Source organism: Alligator sinensis, unplaced genomic scaffold (genome assembly GCF_000455745.1).
Source record: "Alligator sinensis unplaced genomic scaffold, ASM45574v1 scaffold288_1, whole genome shotgun sequence".
NCBI lineage: Eukaryota > Metazoa > Chordata > Crocodylia > Alligatoridae > Alligator > Alligator sinensis.
In genome coordinates, this window is record NW_005841876.1 from 321,330 (window position 1) to 338,891 (window position 17,562).

The 17,562-nt window shown below is 41.3% G+C and overlaps 1 protein-coding gene across 1 annotated transcript in view; it reads left to right on the forward strand.

Annotated features, from left to right (window-relative positions):
- MYO16 (myosin XVI) overlaps nt 1–17,562 on the forward strand; it is a 418,223-nt gene that overhangs the window by 286,869 nt on the left and 113,792 nt on the right. The window contains exon 25 of the mRNA XM_006017262.3: nt 12,219–12,321. Coding sequence (XP_006017324.1) covers nt 12,219–12,321 — 103 coding nt within the window. The remainder of the gene's footprint in view (nt 1–12,218; nt 12,322–17,562) is intronic.

The window sequence follows — 17,562 nt, forward strand, 5'->3', positions numbered from 1 at the left end:
CTGTACATGCACTGGAGACCTGCCAGGAAGAGTCACCAACAGTTAGCTTGACTTCCTCCCTGTACAGGTTCTGAGATAGTTAATAATTCTCTCCCTAACTTTAGCAAAACATATCCTCTGTCCTGTAAGGGAAGTATACCCAATTGTTCCTGAATATCCCAGGTACCAACTACAATATATTTGGTGGGAAGTTATTGACACTTCCTGTTCTGAAGAATGTGTGCTTCGTCTTGCCTTAGCAACGCACGAGGCTCCCTGCTAGTAGCTTCTGCTGCAGCATTTTAGACCAGTTTGCAGTTATCCTCAGAAAAGATCTCCTTTCTCTCTTCATTTCCCTGTACTTGATGAGTGATGACCACATTTTTCCATGGTTAAAATGAAACTCGACTAAGATAGATAGATAGATAGATAGATAGATCTGTCTCTCTCTATAGTGATTTTAATCAAAGAAAAATGTGGATTTTGGGTTACTTTTTTAACTTCAAAAGTTGGGGATTTTTTTTTTATCAGAGAAAACCAGGATTCCTGGTGAGGACTAAATTAATTCCTAAAATCCCAAATCATTTTCACCAAGATGTACCTGTTTCTCGGCTGCCATAGAATGAAAGAAGGACATTAGGTGGTCCAAGGCAGTACACTGTCATCTCAGGCTCACCTCACTGGTGAAGCCTACTTCTGAACTTCCTGTGAACCTAGGGTACAATATTGTGTCCACAGATCCAAACAATCACTCTCATAATCCATTTCCTTGCTTCCTGTAGTGTGCCTCTCCTTCCATTCCAGTCAGCAGTGCCACTGACATCCAGTCAGCAGTGCCAGTGATCCACTGATGTGACCTTGCAGAATGGGATAAATAAGTGTTCAGTGCACATAATCTGTAAAATAGGTTACTCCCCTTGGAAGCTCACTCATGGGTCCCAGTGGCAAGACAGCTGATACTGGAATGGTATCAAGTCTGGTAGACTGACAAAGAAGACTAAATACATTCTGTAATCCATATATTTTTTGTAATAGTGAAGCATTATACTATTGCTTTGTTGATGCACATCTGGAAGGGAGAGGGGTTGGTAGAGGAAACACCCGTTCATCTGAGGTTAAATATAAACATTTGGAGAGTTCCAGGTACATATTTGTGTTGTAGAGCTAGCTGGTTGTGATGTCCCATTTTTGTCAGTTTCTTAAAATAAATATATTTTTATATTGCATTAGCAAAATGAACTTGGAATGTTAGCTTTAAGTAAGGAAACGTGAAAGTGTTGTAATGCAAATTTTTAGCAGATGTTGTGAATTCATTTTTATTTGCACAGCTGAATCAAGTAATCCCAAGAGCTGAACTATAATTTACTATTCTGTTTTTTATTCTGCTGCCACATTATCTGAGATGAGGAAACCCCTGCTTAATTGCATGAAGTGCATGAATAAATATTCTAGGATTAAGACACACATATTTTAGTTATTTTTTGTCGCCAGAGTTTGAAATGCAGATGTCTTGAGGAGGTTAAGGCCTAACATAAAAGAATGAAAATTAGACATGGAAAAATCTTAGGACCTTACTCCATCCTCACCAACAATTCAATATTTCCTTACCTTTTCTAGGCATCCTGGGTTAAAGTGTGCTAATTGACTACATTTTTAAAAACTATTCCAGTCTTACAAATTGCACAGTCACATTATGGGTTCCATATTGCTTTAGAAACTGGCCATGTGAAGGTTATTGTGAGATCAGAGTCAAGATGTTTCTCCTGGTAATTTATGTGTTTATTTCTATTTTTAATGTTGTCTACAGTTTTGTTGCCTTATCTGAGCTATACTCTGTTAATGCCTATTTGTTGTCTATCATTGGAGGTGTTTGAAGATTGGCTCAATATGATGAAATATCTTCTCACCATTTTATAGTTAAAAATATATTGATTGATAATGTGGAAAATTAAAAATTCATAAGAAATTCTATCGTGGCAAAAATTGGGGAGCTGGTTAATTTTCCTAAAAGTATATTTCAGGCATTACTGTTTTCTGAATTTCTTCTGCCCATTATATTCTCTATCAGATTAACACAGAGAAAGTAAATAATCTACTTTTTTCCAGGCTGAACTTAATTTTATTTTTTGTCCTTAATTTTAATTTTTTCATAAATTTGTCCTTTAATTCTGTACTATTCCATGCAGATCTAAGGTAGTAATTAGGATATTAAAAACCTTGAAGCAGTGCTGAGGCACCTGCTTCAAAGCTTTGATATACTGTCATTTGTATTTTTCTTTGTTTCCAGCCATAAGGGAGATTGAAATATATGCATGTGTGTGTACCTCCAAACAAACCTGAATTATTCCTGAAAGCTTTCATGAATTGGTCCTAAAATGAAATGTATTTCAACATTTGTATTCCTTTCATCTAATAATTATTTAATCCTATCTGAAAAAAACAAATGCAATCAGATTTGCCTAGTATTAATTTTTTATGAGTTCATTGTGTTTTTACATTGGATGGTATGCCCAAGATTTTGATTACATTTATTTTAAGATTCGTCCCATTAGTTAGGGGTTCATGTTAGATTTACAGTGCAATAATTGGAAACTTGTATACTGCATTTGCTTTATCCCCCAACTTTCTGGACCTTCCCCAGTTCTCCATAAGTTTTCAAAAAGTAATCAGCTAATTCCTTTAACACCCAAGGATAAATAATTCTTGAGTGTTAAAAGATAACTAGTGTTGAGTTTGTATGTGTGCAGACGTGCGCATGTGTGAGCACATATCTGTAATATTTTACCAACATTTTCTCTTATTTTGGTAGCTGTACTCACAAGGTTTCTTTTATGTCTAATTTTTTCAAACATCATTGATTTCCTTAAAAGGCAAAGAATTTTTATTTGTAGACAGGTCATTGATATCTTCTGGCTTTCATACCATACATTTTCTAATACAAACCTTGTATTTTCCCTGCCCCCACCCTCCACCAAAATCCAAACCACAAAGGCCTGAGATATGAATGCACATTGACAAGTTTTACAAATAAAGTCTGTCTCTTTCCCATATTTGATAGACAGGCAGTTTGTTGTCTGTGAAAAAAGTGCCAGTTAAATGAACAAACTAAAAAAGTAATCTAAGCATGTGATACATCAATCTTCCTGGCTGTGGAAAAAAATGAGAGATTTGCTCTGGAACAGGAATTTTAGAGTTCAGCAATTTTAGAGTACCTGTTTATAATTCTTTGTGATGATAATTTTCATTTAATGGATTTAAAAACAGAAAAAAAATTGATTATTTTCCTTAATGCTTTATCTTTTGACTACTACGGTTAGAATAATGTCATTTTTAGTTGGAAAAAATAATATGATTTTAAAAAAGAGAATATGAAACTGCAGCTTACAAAACTGCAGTAGCAGGATTGAATTGTTTCCCCCTCCCTTCAGCCGTCATTGGTTATTTAGAAATACATTACTTAACATTGCTACCAGGAAGCAACTGTTGACACTGGATTTGGACCCAGCCCCTATACTTTTGTTCTGGGTGAGCACTGTCCTCAGCCCAGCCACGACCTTTCCACTCTGAGCCTCTCTCTCTTAGGTGTCAGCAGTTTGGAGGTGGGATGCTGAGGCCCACAAGCCTCCTCCAGTGGGGTGCATGAGATGGGCTGCTGGTATGCCCTCGGACCATGGTGGCCTTGTGGATCCTTCCCAGGAGACAGGGATGGGGATGGGGACCCCTTTTAGGGAACAAGACAGGGAGGGACAGGGAGGAAGAGAAAGAGGGATGAGAAGGAACAGGGAGGGACCCTTTTGTCCCAGGGGTGCTGTGGTTGCAGGAGAACCCCAACCCAAAATGGAAGGAAGCCCCAACTTACCATCTGCAAGGGCCAAAAGAAGTGAGAAACCACTCACGCGGCTCATCAGCCACGTTCATATTCAGCTGGGGCCAGGTGACGTCAGCTGGAGACACCACTTAGCAGAAATAAAAGGCAGCACTGGAGGCACAGGAAGGAGGCTGGTGAGCAGAGGCTCGGCGGGGAAGCCCACACCCCAAGAGGCGCAGCCGCTGTGTCAGGCAGCCTGAGATGGTGGGGGCGGAGCCTGGGGAGGCACCGACAGCAAAGCCAGCAGAGAAGCGGCCAACAGAGCCAGTGGAGGCGCCAGCAGCGGAGCTGACAGCAGCACCAACAGCGAAGCCGGCAGTGGAGCCGGCGGAAGCGCTAGCAGCAGAGCCAGCAGAGGCACTGACAGCGAAGCCGGTGGAGGCACCAGCAGCAGAGCCGGCAGAGGAGCTGGCAGCAGAGCCGGCAGAGGCACCAACAGTGAAGCCAGCAGAGAAGCCGGCAGCAGAGCCAGCAGAGGAGCCGGCAGCAGCACCAGCAGAGGAGCTGTCAGAGGCATTGGCTGCAGCACCAGCAGAGAAGCCGGCAGTGGAGCCGGCAGCAGCACCGGCAGCGAGGCCAACAGAGGCAGAGGTACCGACTGGCAAGTCGGCAGGGAAGCCCCGGAGAGGAGGTCCACTGGCTGCATCGCTTCGGCAGTCACGGTGGTGGGGATCACACGCTATGTCACAGGGTGGTTGGGATGGGCCACTAGGGATACAGGTTATTCGGATCCAAGTCCAAGGGCCTCAAAGCCATCATGCTCGAACTGTGATCCAGGGACACTGGGACTTGTGGCTGTAGGGCCACGGGAATCTGGTGGAGAAACCGAGTGGAGCCAGGGACGCCAAAGGGCCAGAAGACCTGTGACCCAAGGTGGCGAGTGGCCGGGGTGTAGGGGAGGTCAGAGCCCCATGAGTGCCCACTGAGAGGCACTCACCCGGGAGAGGCGTGACGACCAGGGAGGCTGCCTCAAAGGGGAACGACTCCACTGAAGTTCCATTCGAAGTCGTGGCAGGTGAGTTAAGGGGATCCCCGGATGTCAGCCAGGGTAGCCTTTGGGGTCCACTCGCAAGCCCGGGCCAGGCAAGATTGATAGTCCAGGTTAAGGCCGCATGAGAATGCCTGGTAGAGCAGAGGCGGCACACCTTTGTTAATCTCAAGTCTCTGTTTTTGTCTTCTTCCCCCTTGATGACTCCTGATGACTCTTCATCCGTGGCTATCTCTGGTTGGCTGTCTCTCTGTGGTCATGCATTCACATAACCTTCCGGGCTTTCTCCTAATTTGGTCTGTTCCCCCAAAACCAGGACTCAGGCCCCCCTGCTGCTCTGGGGCCTGGTAGCTGGTGTCATTTTCTTATGCTGTAGGACAGTATGGTACATACTTCCTTGGTTTCCAGGCTTTGTGTCCTTGTTGTATTAGACAACCTGTCTGCCTTGAAGGCTGTGATCTTGTGTTATGGCAAGCCTCCCTCAGTTCTCAGGCTGTGGTCATCCATTGGCCTTGTCATGCTAGAAAGCCTGTCTGCTTTCAGGCCTGAGATACTTTGTGTGTGTTAGACCCAAGCTCTTAGAAATCAATTAATCCCTGCTGCCCATCTTGAACCCTTATAATGCATATATCTATACCTTTCAGCTAATTCCCAAAAAACAGGCTTTAAATACTCTTTCCAAGCCAACAGCAACTACTTTCCATGCTAAAGTTTCATTATTTAAATAGCAAAAAGAAAAAAATCCAGACAGACACCGAGTTACTTTGTAACAAGACTTGTGTGTTGGTGTTACAAGGAGTGCTATCACTGAAACAAAAGGGTGATTTCTGATACTTGAATCAGACTTCAATCCCTCTTTTCTTATCTATAAAAGTGTGTAAGTGTTGAGAAAAGTTGCACAAACAATAGTCCCGCTATGAAGAATATGACATCTTTGTAGATTTAGTTCAAGGCAAATTGATGTGTTTAAGCTGCTAAGCCCTCTCTTTTGTGCTTCTTGTACTCTGTTTTGTCTGTTTTTCCTGTTTCAGTGTCATGGGTCAAATTCTGCCTTTTTTGCTCATAATCGAGTAGTACTTTACATTGCAAGTAGTCTCACTGGAACCAAGCCTGCAGTGTTTGTTCTAATGACTAAAGGTTTTGTGTATGTACAGAACTGCAAGTACAGACACAGCCCATATACGCAAATTCAAATACATAAGTAATATTCTCAAAATCAACATGATTCTATTTAAGGTTATTGTGCTATTACCTGAACCTAGGAATATTCCATCTCAGCAAAAAGCAGCTGACTTGTTCTTGTCATTTGTGGGTTTAAGGAAGTGATGGATTCAGTATTCCATATTTACAAGCTATATGAAGTGGTTATATTAGTGTCAAGCTAACCCCCACCCCCAAACAAAACTAAAACAAAAAATGATTCTCCTCACCTCCCCAACCCCCTCCACCCCCACCCCAACCTCCCTAAAGGAAAAAACACTCCTTATAAACAGGGATTCTGGTTTTCTCCAATAAAAAAAGAAATCCCAATTTTTGGATTTAAAAAAGTAACCCAAAATTCACATTTTTCCATGATTTAAATGAAACACCACTGTATTTATATGTCTATATATTAGTGGCATTTCATTTTAATCATGGAAAAATGTGGATTTTGGGTTACTTTTTTAAATCCAAAAATTGGGGGTTTTCTTTAATCAGAAAACCAGGATCTCTGCTCATAAATAACTGCCTATATGAGGGCTACTGGTTGGGGCAGGGTTACCACATGGCTGGGTTTTCCCAGACACGTCCTCTTTTTTGGCCCCCTGTCCTTGTGTCTGGGCAGGTTTTTAAAATGTGAGCGAATGTCTGGATTTTTGCTCTGCCTCTGCTTTCATGGGGACTAACAGCTTGGCTGCTTGGGGCTGAAAGCAGCAAGCAAGGTGATTGGCTGTTGGGGGCCACATGCTCTGCGCACAGGCCCCAGCAAGCTGTTCCCAGGTAAGAGACTATGTGTGTGTGTGTGTGTGTTCATACAGGAGCTGCATGGGCAACAGGGATGCAGGGCAGGGGGCTGAGGGTTGGGAGTGAGGGACACTGGTAGGGCTGGGTGGGGAAGGGAGTGTAGGAGTGAGGGGCAGAGGCAGGCTATGGGTGTATCACTGCCCCCCCCCCTCTCCTCCCTCCTTCCCCCCATAGGTGTCCTCTTTTTTTATTCTGGAAATATGGTAACCCTAGGTTGAGGGGGGCACTATCCACAATTGACCACAAATGGTATGTAACTAAGCCAGCCTGTTCAATCTGTATGTCAGCCTGCTTCACAAGGCACAAAATGCATTGCCCCAAACTGTCTGTGCAATGTGAAAGTCAGGCTGGGTAGTTTGCTAAACTCTGCTGAGCAAGAGAGTATTTAGTTAGGGAAATGGGCCTTCTCCCACCATTATTTTTCAAAATGGGAAGGACAGAGGGAATAAAGAATGTGACCCTGCTACCAATTATCTAACCTACTTGCTGCCCATTGGCATAACCACTAGCAGCAGCAGGAAAGATGATTGCAGCTGAAGAAGCTCTTGCCACAGGCTTGCGGCTTTGGTCCAATGGATCCCTTATGTTTGTCAGGCTTAAAGCTTTTGTTTTGGAGCTGTTAATCAAAGATTCACTCTTTATTCCATACAGAACTTTTTCATGATTTTACCTAATTGACCCCCACAAGTTAGGATGTCATAGGAGCACTGGGCATGCTCACAAGTCTGCAAGCTATACTGTACATTAATCATGTTGTCAGGTTTGACCTAGAAACCACTATACAAAGCCCAAGCAAAAGTCTCTGTTATGTAACTAATGCCCATCTGCAATGATAAGGAGGAGACAGTCTTAGATAAAGGAGGCTTGAAAACAAAAGCAGAATCAGAGGACTAGGGCAAAGAGCTGATTTAAATATTAAAAATCACACCCCTAGGTGGGGAGAAAGTATGCTAATGAAACATACATGTATGGAAATGAGATACATAGCTAAAACACAGGTATAGAGACATGCTCAGTAAAGAACTCCTTGCGTCACTCCCTTATAACCAATTAGCAAACACGAATGCTTATGAAGGTCCAATACTCCTGCATAAAAGATGCTTAGAATTAAGAATCGGTGTGCTTGTAACGTGAAATTATTCCGCTTGCACCTTGTATTGCTAGCAATAAATCTTCTTTATACTTTCACCCCTGGTATCTTTATTGGCTTTTGCGTACCGGGCACGATCCCAGACTTGAGCTGGGGCTCAACAAGGGGATCACTCTATTTGTGGTCCAAATCAAGTAATGAAGTTTGAAATTTGAAAATATATCTTATGGATAACTGCTTGCAGGTGATTCATTGAAGAAAACTGAAACATGTTTTGTATATTGATTGTTTTTAGAGTTGGGTTTATTTTAGCCAAAAAAGTTAGTACTTGGTTCTTCTGTTCTCAGTAAGACCTTTGTTCAGATGTGCTCATGTGTGTGCCCCTCCTACCCCACTTCCCTCTCTTCCCTTTGTTGCAGCAAAGTTCTGTAGTGTCTGAAAGCAGTTTAAAGAAGCCTATTTTTCCAAATACTTTGAAAACTTGCTGAAATTTTAAAAATCAATTCACTTTCTCAATCTCAATTAAGCCAATAACCTTATGGAAGTAGTTTATGTGCTTGGACTCAGGGATCTTGACAGAAGATAAATGCAGTCATTTACACAGACAGACTCATTCCATGCCTGACCTCACACCAATGGCATTTAAAAAATGCAGGTTCATTATTTTGTTCAGGTGAATCATTCAAAATTAGTCTCAGAGATGGCTGTGACTCGACCAACTGCAAATCCTGTCCTGGACTGTCCGGAGCCGGAGGCTCTTCCCCCTCTGCTGCCTTTACCGTATTCTCTTCCCCTTCCTCCTCCTCCTCCTGATTCATCTGATTCCTCACTGGCATCTGCTCCCAGAGTTGAGGGGTGTACCTCTCAAGCTGCCAGCACTCCCAAGATTACATTTTCCATAGAGGTAAAAATTGATGCATTGTGAAGGTTGCATGTAAATTGAAATTTAATTATACAAATCTGTGCTACAAATTCAGAATGTGTACAGTATTATCTGCTATTATGTAATGAGTGGCAATAGCTAAAGGTATTCTTTTTTGCTATTTAATTCAAATGACCAATTTGTAGAGGACACCAAGGTTACTACAATATGTGTTAGACAATGGGAGTTACAACATCTGCTATAATAATGATATTTTATTAGTAATGTTCATAGTCCTTATTTAAGTTGATATATTTTGTCTTAGGGGTATTTGGAGCTTTCAAAATGCCACAGCATATGTGAAATAAAGCTAATAAACCCAAGCCACACAGCTTGCTTCTCCCTAAAGAAAAATTTGATAGAATCAAAGTCTGAAAAATGGTTAAAAATTCAAAAGACATGACATTAATTTTAGAGATAAAAGTGATATGACAGTATCAGGAATAAAAGTATTTGTGTATCTTAAATACTTACATAGCCATTACCATAACTTTTGAAAACTCCAAGTCTTTGATATACGTAACCGTGTAACATAACGGTAAGATAATGAAATACTGTTATTTACATTTTACAGACAAGCAGTTGAGGCACAGAGAAACTAACTCCTTTGTCCAATGTTAAAGAAAGTCTGGCAGACCCAGGAAATGAATCTATATTTGGAGTGTTCCTCTCCTCCAGTAGTGGCTTAGCTTAAAGTCCTTCCTTTTCGTCTAAGCTAGAGTCCATTTTAACTAATAGAAAGGGGGCCTAAACTCAAATCAATGAGTGAATACATTTTCATGCTATCATAGACTTTTAAGAACAGAAAGGACCAGTAGAGCATCTAGTCTGACCTCCTGTATCAGATAGGCAATAGAATTTTATCTATTTATGCTCATATGCAGCTCAGTAACCTGTGGGTGTCTAAAGTAGGTCTGATCAAAACTCAAAATTTCAGGTTTGTGGAGAAAATATGGGCTGTTTCTAAAATATTTTTCTGAGATTAAATATGCTCGCTGGGACTTGGGCAGAGAGTCAATTTTAGTTGGGTCAGTTTCAGTGCTGCTATTAAGTGATGAGCACCAGTGAAACTGACAACATTCATGTCAATTTTAGTCAGCAGCTGCTGGAACTGCTGGAGTCCTGAGCCAGCTGGCTCCCCAGCTGCAAGAGTTGGATTGTTCAGGGAGCCAGCTAGCTTGATTGTCTGGCAGCAATGTGGTCCTCCATCACCAAGCAGTCTGCAGGATGGATCTACTCCAGAACTACAGAATCTGGAGGCTCTGTGGCAGTTCTATTATGCATCTATCCAACTGCTAACACAAAAGTCCTATGGTCCCTAGTTCCACATGCTGGGAGTGCCATGAAATGTGGTTCATAGCTGGCTGCCCAGGATAAAACAAGTATTGTAGGCAAATTTCAAAACCTGTCTGTGCTCCATTGGAAGAATCATCAAATGTGACATGTCTCCAAAATGTTTGCCTTTCAGTTAATTGAAATTAGTAGTGTAATGGAGAATTGCATCAAGTCTTGCTTTGGAGATTACAAAACAGAGAATCTACCACTTTTTTCAGTAGTTTTTTTTAGTCACCCTCACTCTTAAAATGTGTACCTTATTCTTGTTTTAATTTTGGTGCCTTAAATTTCCAGTCATTGTTCCTTGCAAAATCTTTTTTCTGGTACATCAAAGATCTCATTATGACACAGTATTTTCCTTCTGTGAAGTACTTGTGCATTACTATAAACAAGCATTGTCTTGATCTTCCTTTTGATAAACTAAACAGATTAAGTTTCATGAATCTCTTACTGTAAGGCATTTTAAAGCCCTCAAACTGTTGAAAAAATACTAATTTTAAATTGATAGAAACCTTTCTCAACACAGTCTAACCACATTACTTACAAATGAATTCCTCCTTAATATTCAGGATGCCACCTTCAAAAGGAGAGCTCAAGAGTGCGCCTAGTCTTTGGGATCAGAGCACTTTGCTAGGAAGCAGGAGATGCAGGTTCAAGCCCCTTCTGGTTAAAGGGACCATATAATCTGAGTCTCCTGGTCCCTGTACAAATGCCCTAAGCATTAAGTTATTGGCCTGACAAGATGGGTGGACTCTCTTCCCTCCCACCAACAAAAATTTTAAGATGTCTTCAGCCTTGATCACGTAGCTGGTCTCACATAGCTGGCCAATTTTATTTCCCATAGGCCAGCATGGGCTATGCTGAACTAAAACTATGTATAAGTGCCAAAAATTGCAGTTACACGGCTACATACATGCCTTTTATGCATGCAGAGTGGAATAGGATATAGCTTCAGTCTCTAGTGTATGTGAGAATGGCTGCTACTGGGAGTAACACCCCCTGCCACTCCCTTCAGAATAATTTCAGTGGCATTTTTCTGTTTTTAGGATTTGGGTGGTTGGGATTGGGCCCTTGCCAGCCCACACTCTTGCCATAGTGTAGACCAGACATGGCCAGCTTGCAGCATGGTTACACAGTGGCAGGGGCAGCCTCTGGGTATGATACATGCCCAGGCCCAGATTAATACATAGGCAAAGTAGACGCATGCCTAGGGCCCTGAGCTTCAGGAGGTCCCGGTCCTTCCCTCTGCAGTGGTGGTGTGAATGGCTCTGTCCACCTCCCTTTCCTTCCCCTCCCCTCTGCTGGTCTTGCTGTTTCAGTGGCTGCTATCTAGGGGTGGCTCTGAGCCCTGCTCCCTGCAGGAGACAACACTAGGGTAGGGAGGGGGGGGTCTCACCCAGTCTGAGACCCACGAGTTTGTTTGTCTAGGGCCCACTAAAGGGTTAATCTGGCTCTGCACATGCCACACTGAGGAGAGGACAGACCACACAGCAGCAGATAGGGCAGGGAGAAGAAAGCAGGTGGTTATGGAGCCCAGGGCAGGGAGCAGAAAGCTGAGCACAGATAGGGTAAGGAAAGGTAACAAAGTGGCACTCAGGGAGGATGCAGGACTAATTTGTTGGACTTCTGCAAAAAAGGTTAACCCCTTTGATGTAGATGCATCACAAAATAATTTTCAAGGTATATGTCATACTCTTAATACTTTTCATTACGGGAGTTAATCAGGGATGTTGGGAAGCATCCTAACAGCATAAACTTCATACACATAATGTCTGTCTGTTGTTACCACACTCAGAATAACTGCTGAGTTTTCAAGGTAGATATCTTTGCAGAGATATGGCACAGAGCCACAGAGGAATTTACAAAGATTTGAGACACTGACTGTGCCAGCACTAGAACTGTGGTGTTTATACTATTAAATCATGTAGAACCGAGATGGCAACTAACAGCTTTGACAGATATACTCTCCAGGTTTGGGATATGCTTTTGTATTATCTAGTTGAACAAATATTCCTTTTCTGATATTTTTCAGGTATAAGGACTTGGCTGATACAGCAGTGGGAGAGAAGAAGAATCTGCCTGCCAAGGAGAAATGTCGTCTTGTTCTTCAGCAGTGCAAATTACAAGGCTGGCAGGTTTGTGACCTACAAAACAACTAAAATATCATCTTAGATCTTTAAATAAGCAAGCTGAATCAGGTCCATTATGGGAAGCCACCACATTCTTTGCATATTCCTCAATTTCTTGGTGTAGTTAAGGCTTTAAGTGTATCCTTTGGAATAGAGTCAATCCAATATATTGAGCTTAGTAGCTCATCCCTAGCTAGGTTCATTAATATATACAGCAAAATCAAGAAGCATTCTTGTTGGGAGCAAGGGGGTGCAATTAATTATACATACATATTTTGATTTAGGCCCATATTTTTAAATGCATTGAAGCGCCTAAGTCTATGTCTTACGGATTTTCCAAATGCATAAAAACGTCTACCTTTTCCCATCAGGCTACCTAGCAAAGGAAAGCATGTGCTCTAGAATCATAGATTTAAGGAAAGTGGGGATCATTATGGTCTTCTAGTTTGACTTCTCCTGTAACTCAGGCCAAGAGTTATAAGCATGACAAAAGATAAAAATAATAAAATAGTCTCATACTCTCCATGCAGATTTCTTAACTCAGCTTCAGCCTGAATTCCAGGGTTATGTTCTGTACTCCATACAAAAATATTCCTGTTAAAACACATTCTGATATAAAGATATGATATTTTAGCTTCCAAGTAGGCAAAATTGAAAATGTCACTAATCTCAGAACTTCATTTAGGGCTACAAACATCAAGGTGGGAAAATGCTAAGGAACTGTAATTATATATTGTGATCCAAATGGGAAGTGTTCTGCATGATGCCTGTCAAGTTCAGCTCTACAGGAGTCAGAAATAATGCTACAGCCAAAGAATATAAAAGCTTTTGGCCAGCAGCAAATATCTTCAATTCAAGACTTGTATTTGATAACAAACCTGAAACCTTGAAAGATATGAATGTAAAGTGGGCATAATAAAATAGCATCCCTGCTGCACAAAGATTGAAGCTTGCGATCTCAAATTATTTTGGAGGTTCCAAGTGCAGCGTAATGTAATCACTCAAAAGTGAAGATAAATACAGCAGATATGAACAAAGAAATAAATTACAATATCTTAATAGGGGAGGTGGGGATTTACTGCATTTCAGCTGCTCTACATAAATTGCCTATGTGGTGGTTCTTGTCCCACAATAAGTGAAAGCTAAATTATGGTAGCTTATCCATGTTTCTTTGAGGGCTAAGCTATGATTGGTTAACTTCCAAGTAAAATCAGGGTAAGAGTATGTACATGGACAAATACCATCGAGTGGTTGATGTTCTGTAACTCAGCAATCCCTAACTCATTGTAATTTATTTGTCTTTTCCCTAATGCACTGAGGAAGAGGGTGTCAGCATGGTTAAACTTGTACCTGCTCATTCAGGCTAAGGAGTCAAGATGACTATATATGATGCTAACCACATCATTCCCTTAGGTGTTGTTGGTTACAGAATGTGCTGTCTTAACCAAATAAGCCTGTTGGAGCATCTCAGCTCAGGCATACCTAGATCCTATTTATTTGTTATGATAGAATACAGAGTCCTTAAAATCACAAAACACCTGAAAGATTCATGCAGTAAATTAAATAGAAATGAAAAGTTTTGAATAAAGGATCAAGGATTAAGAAGAACATGAAAGGAAAATTACCTGACAAGTGACTGACCTTTCTCCCCACATACAAACAATGAAGTTCTATGAGGAGTGGGAAAAAAGTGATCATGACTTAAGTACAGAACTAATATGATGAGAAGAAAATAGAAGCATGATGAATTTTAAGGGTTCACTGTAGATAGGTGTCCAGTGAATACAAGACTGACATCAGCACGTTACATGCCAAATAAAAAAAAGCATCTAGGTTCCCAGCATCAGTGAGTAATGTTTGTCACACAATCCTTCTTTTTCATTATCTTTTTTGACTTGTTTGACTAATCATGAAAGTTGAACTTTAAACAAGAGTTAAATAAGGAAGCTTACACAATCACTAGTTGTCATGGACACCCTCCTCTATGCTGTAACAGCAGAGGAATTATTAAAAGGTGGGAGGGAAAGAAAAGGAAAAGAGGAGTTAGTAACACAGAATGATGTCAGCTAACAAAGCTAGAGAAAAGGAGTCATCATGTACTGCATCACTAAGAATTACATAGGATGTAGGAGTGTAAATAACCAGTTTAGTCAGCCCTGGTGCCACCAGTAATTATTTCAAATGAATCACTGTTAGCATAGGAAATAAATTTACCTGCTGTAGGGGATCGTGAATAAGTCAAGGCAGTGTCTTCCTTGGCACTTTTACTTGTTACTCCCTGAAGAACAATAGCTGGCTGATTGATACATATAAAATCTCAACAAAGTCTGAAATTTAGGAGAAAGTGATGGAACTCTAAAATAAGTCCCCCTCTTTCTGTGACATCAAAGGAAGTGACTGCCAGCCATGATGTAACAAGCTGAGTTGGTGCCTGGGACAAATCCTGCCAGAAGTTGGAGAGGGGGTTGGGAGCGTTCGGGTGGCAGTGGGGCACACGTTCTGGAGGAGCTGGAGACACATGGGTTCTAAGGGCAGGGGCAGGGGACAGTGGCCTCACCCATGCCAGTGAACAGCAATCTCAAATGCTAGATAAAGTATTATCTAGCATTTGAGATGCTACACTCTAGAGCAGTGCCACCATCACCCCCCACCCCCACAAAGTCTGTGCCCTAGCAGCACTGCCATGCGGGAATTTCAAAACAGTTCTGGCTGCTGCTGCCATGCATGCTCTGCCGGCCCCAGCTATTAGTCTTAAAGTTTCCTGGGAACTATTTTGGAGTCCCCGCATTGCAGTGCTGATGGAGTGCAAACTCTGCGTGGATGGGGGAAGCACACCTCCTGACAAGGCACTTTGGGCAGGTGCCCCTCTCAGTTGCCCCTCGTTGTGCTTCTGGTTGCCAGTAAATTCAGAGATGGAGGAGAAATAAGTACGTTCTGGACTACTTTTTCTATAGCAGAATGAGCCTGGGTCATAAATTATTTAACCTTGTCACTAGAATTTTGTTGCTCCTCGCATGCTGTGTGATACTGACTAAAAAAAAAAAAAAAAAAGAAGAACAACCTTTGTGCCCAGGTCAGCTCCCAGAAATGAAAAAAAAAATGCAAATTTGGTTTAACTTGGCATTTTTTTCTCCAGCTTTTTAGCTTAACTAATTAGTCCGGAGAGCTTTTAATTAATAAACATCAACAACAATATCCCCATAGCCTACTCACTGAACAAGTTCCCTTTTCTGCCCCTGCCTCCAAATACTAGAGAGATGATGAGAAAAAAATATAGAGGATAGTGAGCAAAATCCAGAGACAGAATCTATTCATGCTTTATTTTCTAGTGGTTTATAGAATGAAAGAGCAAACACCCTCAGCTGACCATGACACAGTGCTGACTTCATAGCTTCCATGTTGAAAGGAGACTATTAGAAAAACATTAGTAGTTTTATGAAAGTTTGTTGTTAGCGTAGAAAGCTGAACCAAAGATGACTCTCACAAGACAAAAAGGAGCTATTATTGAAGCTGGCATATAATAGAGCTTCTACAGATGCACTTAGTTTAACTACTGCAATGTGAATTGTAAAAAATCATAGTCTTATTAACAAAAGACATGCTTTAATCATTTCTCTCTGTTGCTAAATAGAGCTTTCTTTTCAATTAAATATTGATTCAACTGGTGTACAGCCATATAACCAGCTATAGCTGCTTGCTGCAAAGAAAACTATTAGTATACTGCTATGTAAAATAGAAAATTGAATCTCTAAATCCAAGTACAGTAGTCATATTCCATCAGCTTTGAAAAAAATCAGCCTGATCCAATAGATTTTTTAAATCTGAATTCAGTAGAAGTTTTGCCATTGATATGCGCAGGATCAGGATCCTAACTTGTGGGTCAAATTCAGCACATGTATCAAATGACTATTAAGCTATCACTTTACTGGAGATGAATCTACTGGTCTCCAGCATATTATATAATCATTTTGTAGTAGGAAACTCACCAAGTCATTGCCATATTCATTTTTTTTACCACACAATGATGTGTTCACTAAGCAAAGTGAACTCTTTCTAAGAAGTCCAGCTTTGCAAATATTAACATAGTGTGGGACAAATATATGGTACAAACAGTCCTTGGCTATTCATACTGACAGAAGGAATCTTTCATCTTTTGGACAGTCATTCCTCACACTATTGAACTTGCAAATATGAATTCAATGAAGATAGAATTAGCACAACAGTTCATTGAGCTTCCTTGTTAAAACTTTAAATTATGACTGGGAAAGTCAACTGTGTAAAGTTAGCCTTCTCACATTGAAAGCATTATTTGTGCATTTTTTGTTTTAAAATTATCTCAGAAGGAAAAAAAAAACCCATAAACTATGGCTGTTTATACAGCTATCAAAAGTTAGCCTGGAACAAGTAAGACTTAATTAGAGTGGCTCTTTCAATTTTTGAATACTAGAAATGCTACATTGAGTTAGAAACAGGAATCCTAAATATTTTATATATATATCAAAAGTCTTGTTTTAATATTTACTTTAACTTTTGAAGTGACTTCTATCTCATCTACTGAGCCCTCAGTGATTTGGGTCTGGTCATAACACCTGAACTAGTCAGATCTTACAAACAGAGAAGAGGGGGACAAGCAAGGTTTTTAGTTGGGTGGGAAGGCTCAGAAGAACAATAGGTTCTGAAGAAAATAGTACTGATAATTCACTAGTTCTCTGAGAGTTAATACTGCCCAACCATGTTCTCTGATAGTCTGTGTTGCTGAAGATTATGCTGGTACATTCACAAAAATGACTGGTAATGAGGTTATAGCCCATAATGTTCCTGGTTCAATCCTCTCCAGCATAGCTGTCCAACTTCAGAGTCCCCGGGGGCCACACAAAATACCAATCATGGACCCCAGGCCGATTACCATGTGGACTGCATGCCATAGGGGCTACATGTCCTATGTCTCTTCTCAGAATTCACCATGCTGGCAGCATGAGCCTCTCACTACTGTCACCACCATGCAGGCAGTATAAGTCCCTCCACTGCCATAAGTCCCTCTGAAAACCCTTGCCTGCCCTCCTCCCCCTTTTTGGGCATCATGAGCCCCTCCAATTCACACCCCCATCCCTGTCACACAAGCAGGTCTAGCCCCCACCATCACAGGCAGCCAAGCATACACATCTTCACCACATGGGCAGTGGGCTCACAGGGCCTCTCCTGCCATGCTACCCTGCCTCAGAGAGACTGGCCACTGAAGCAGCAGGA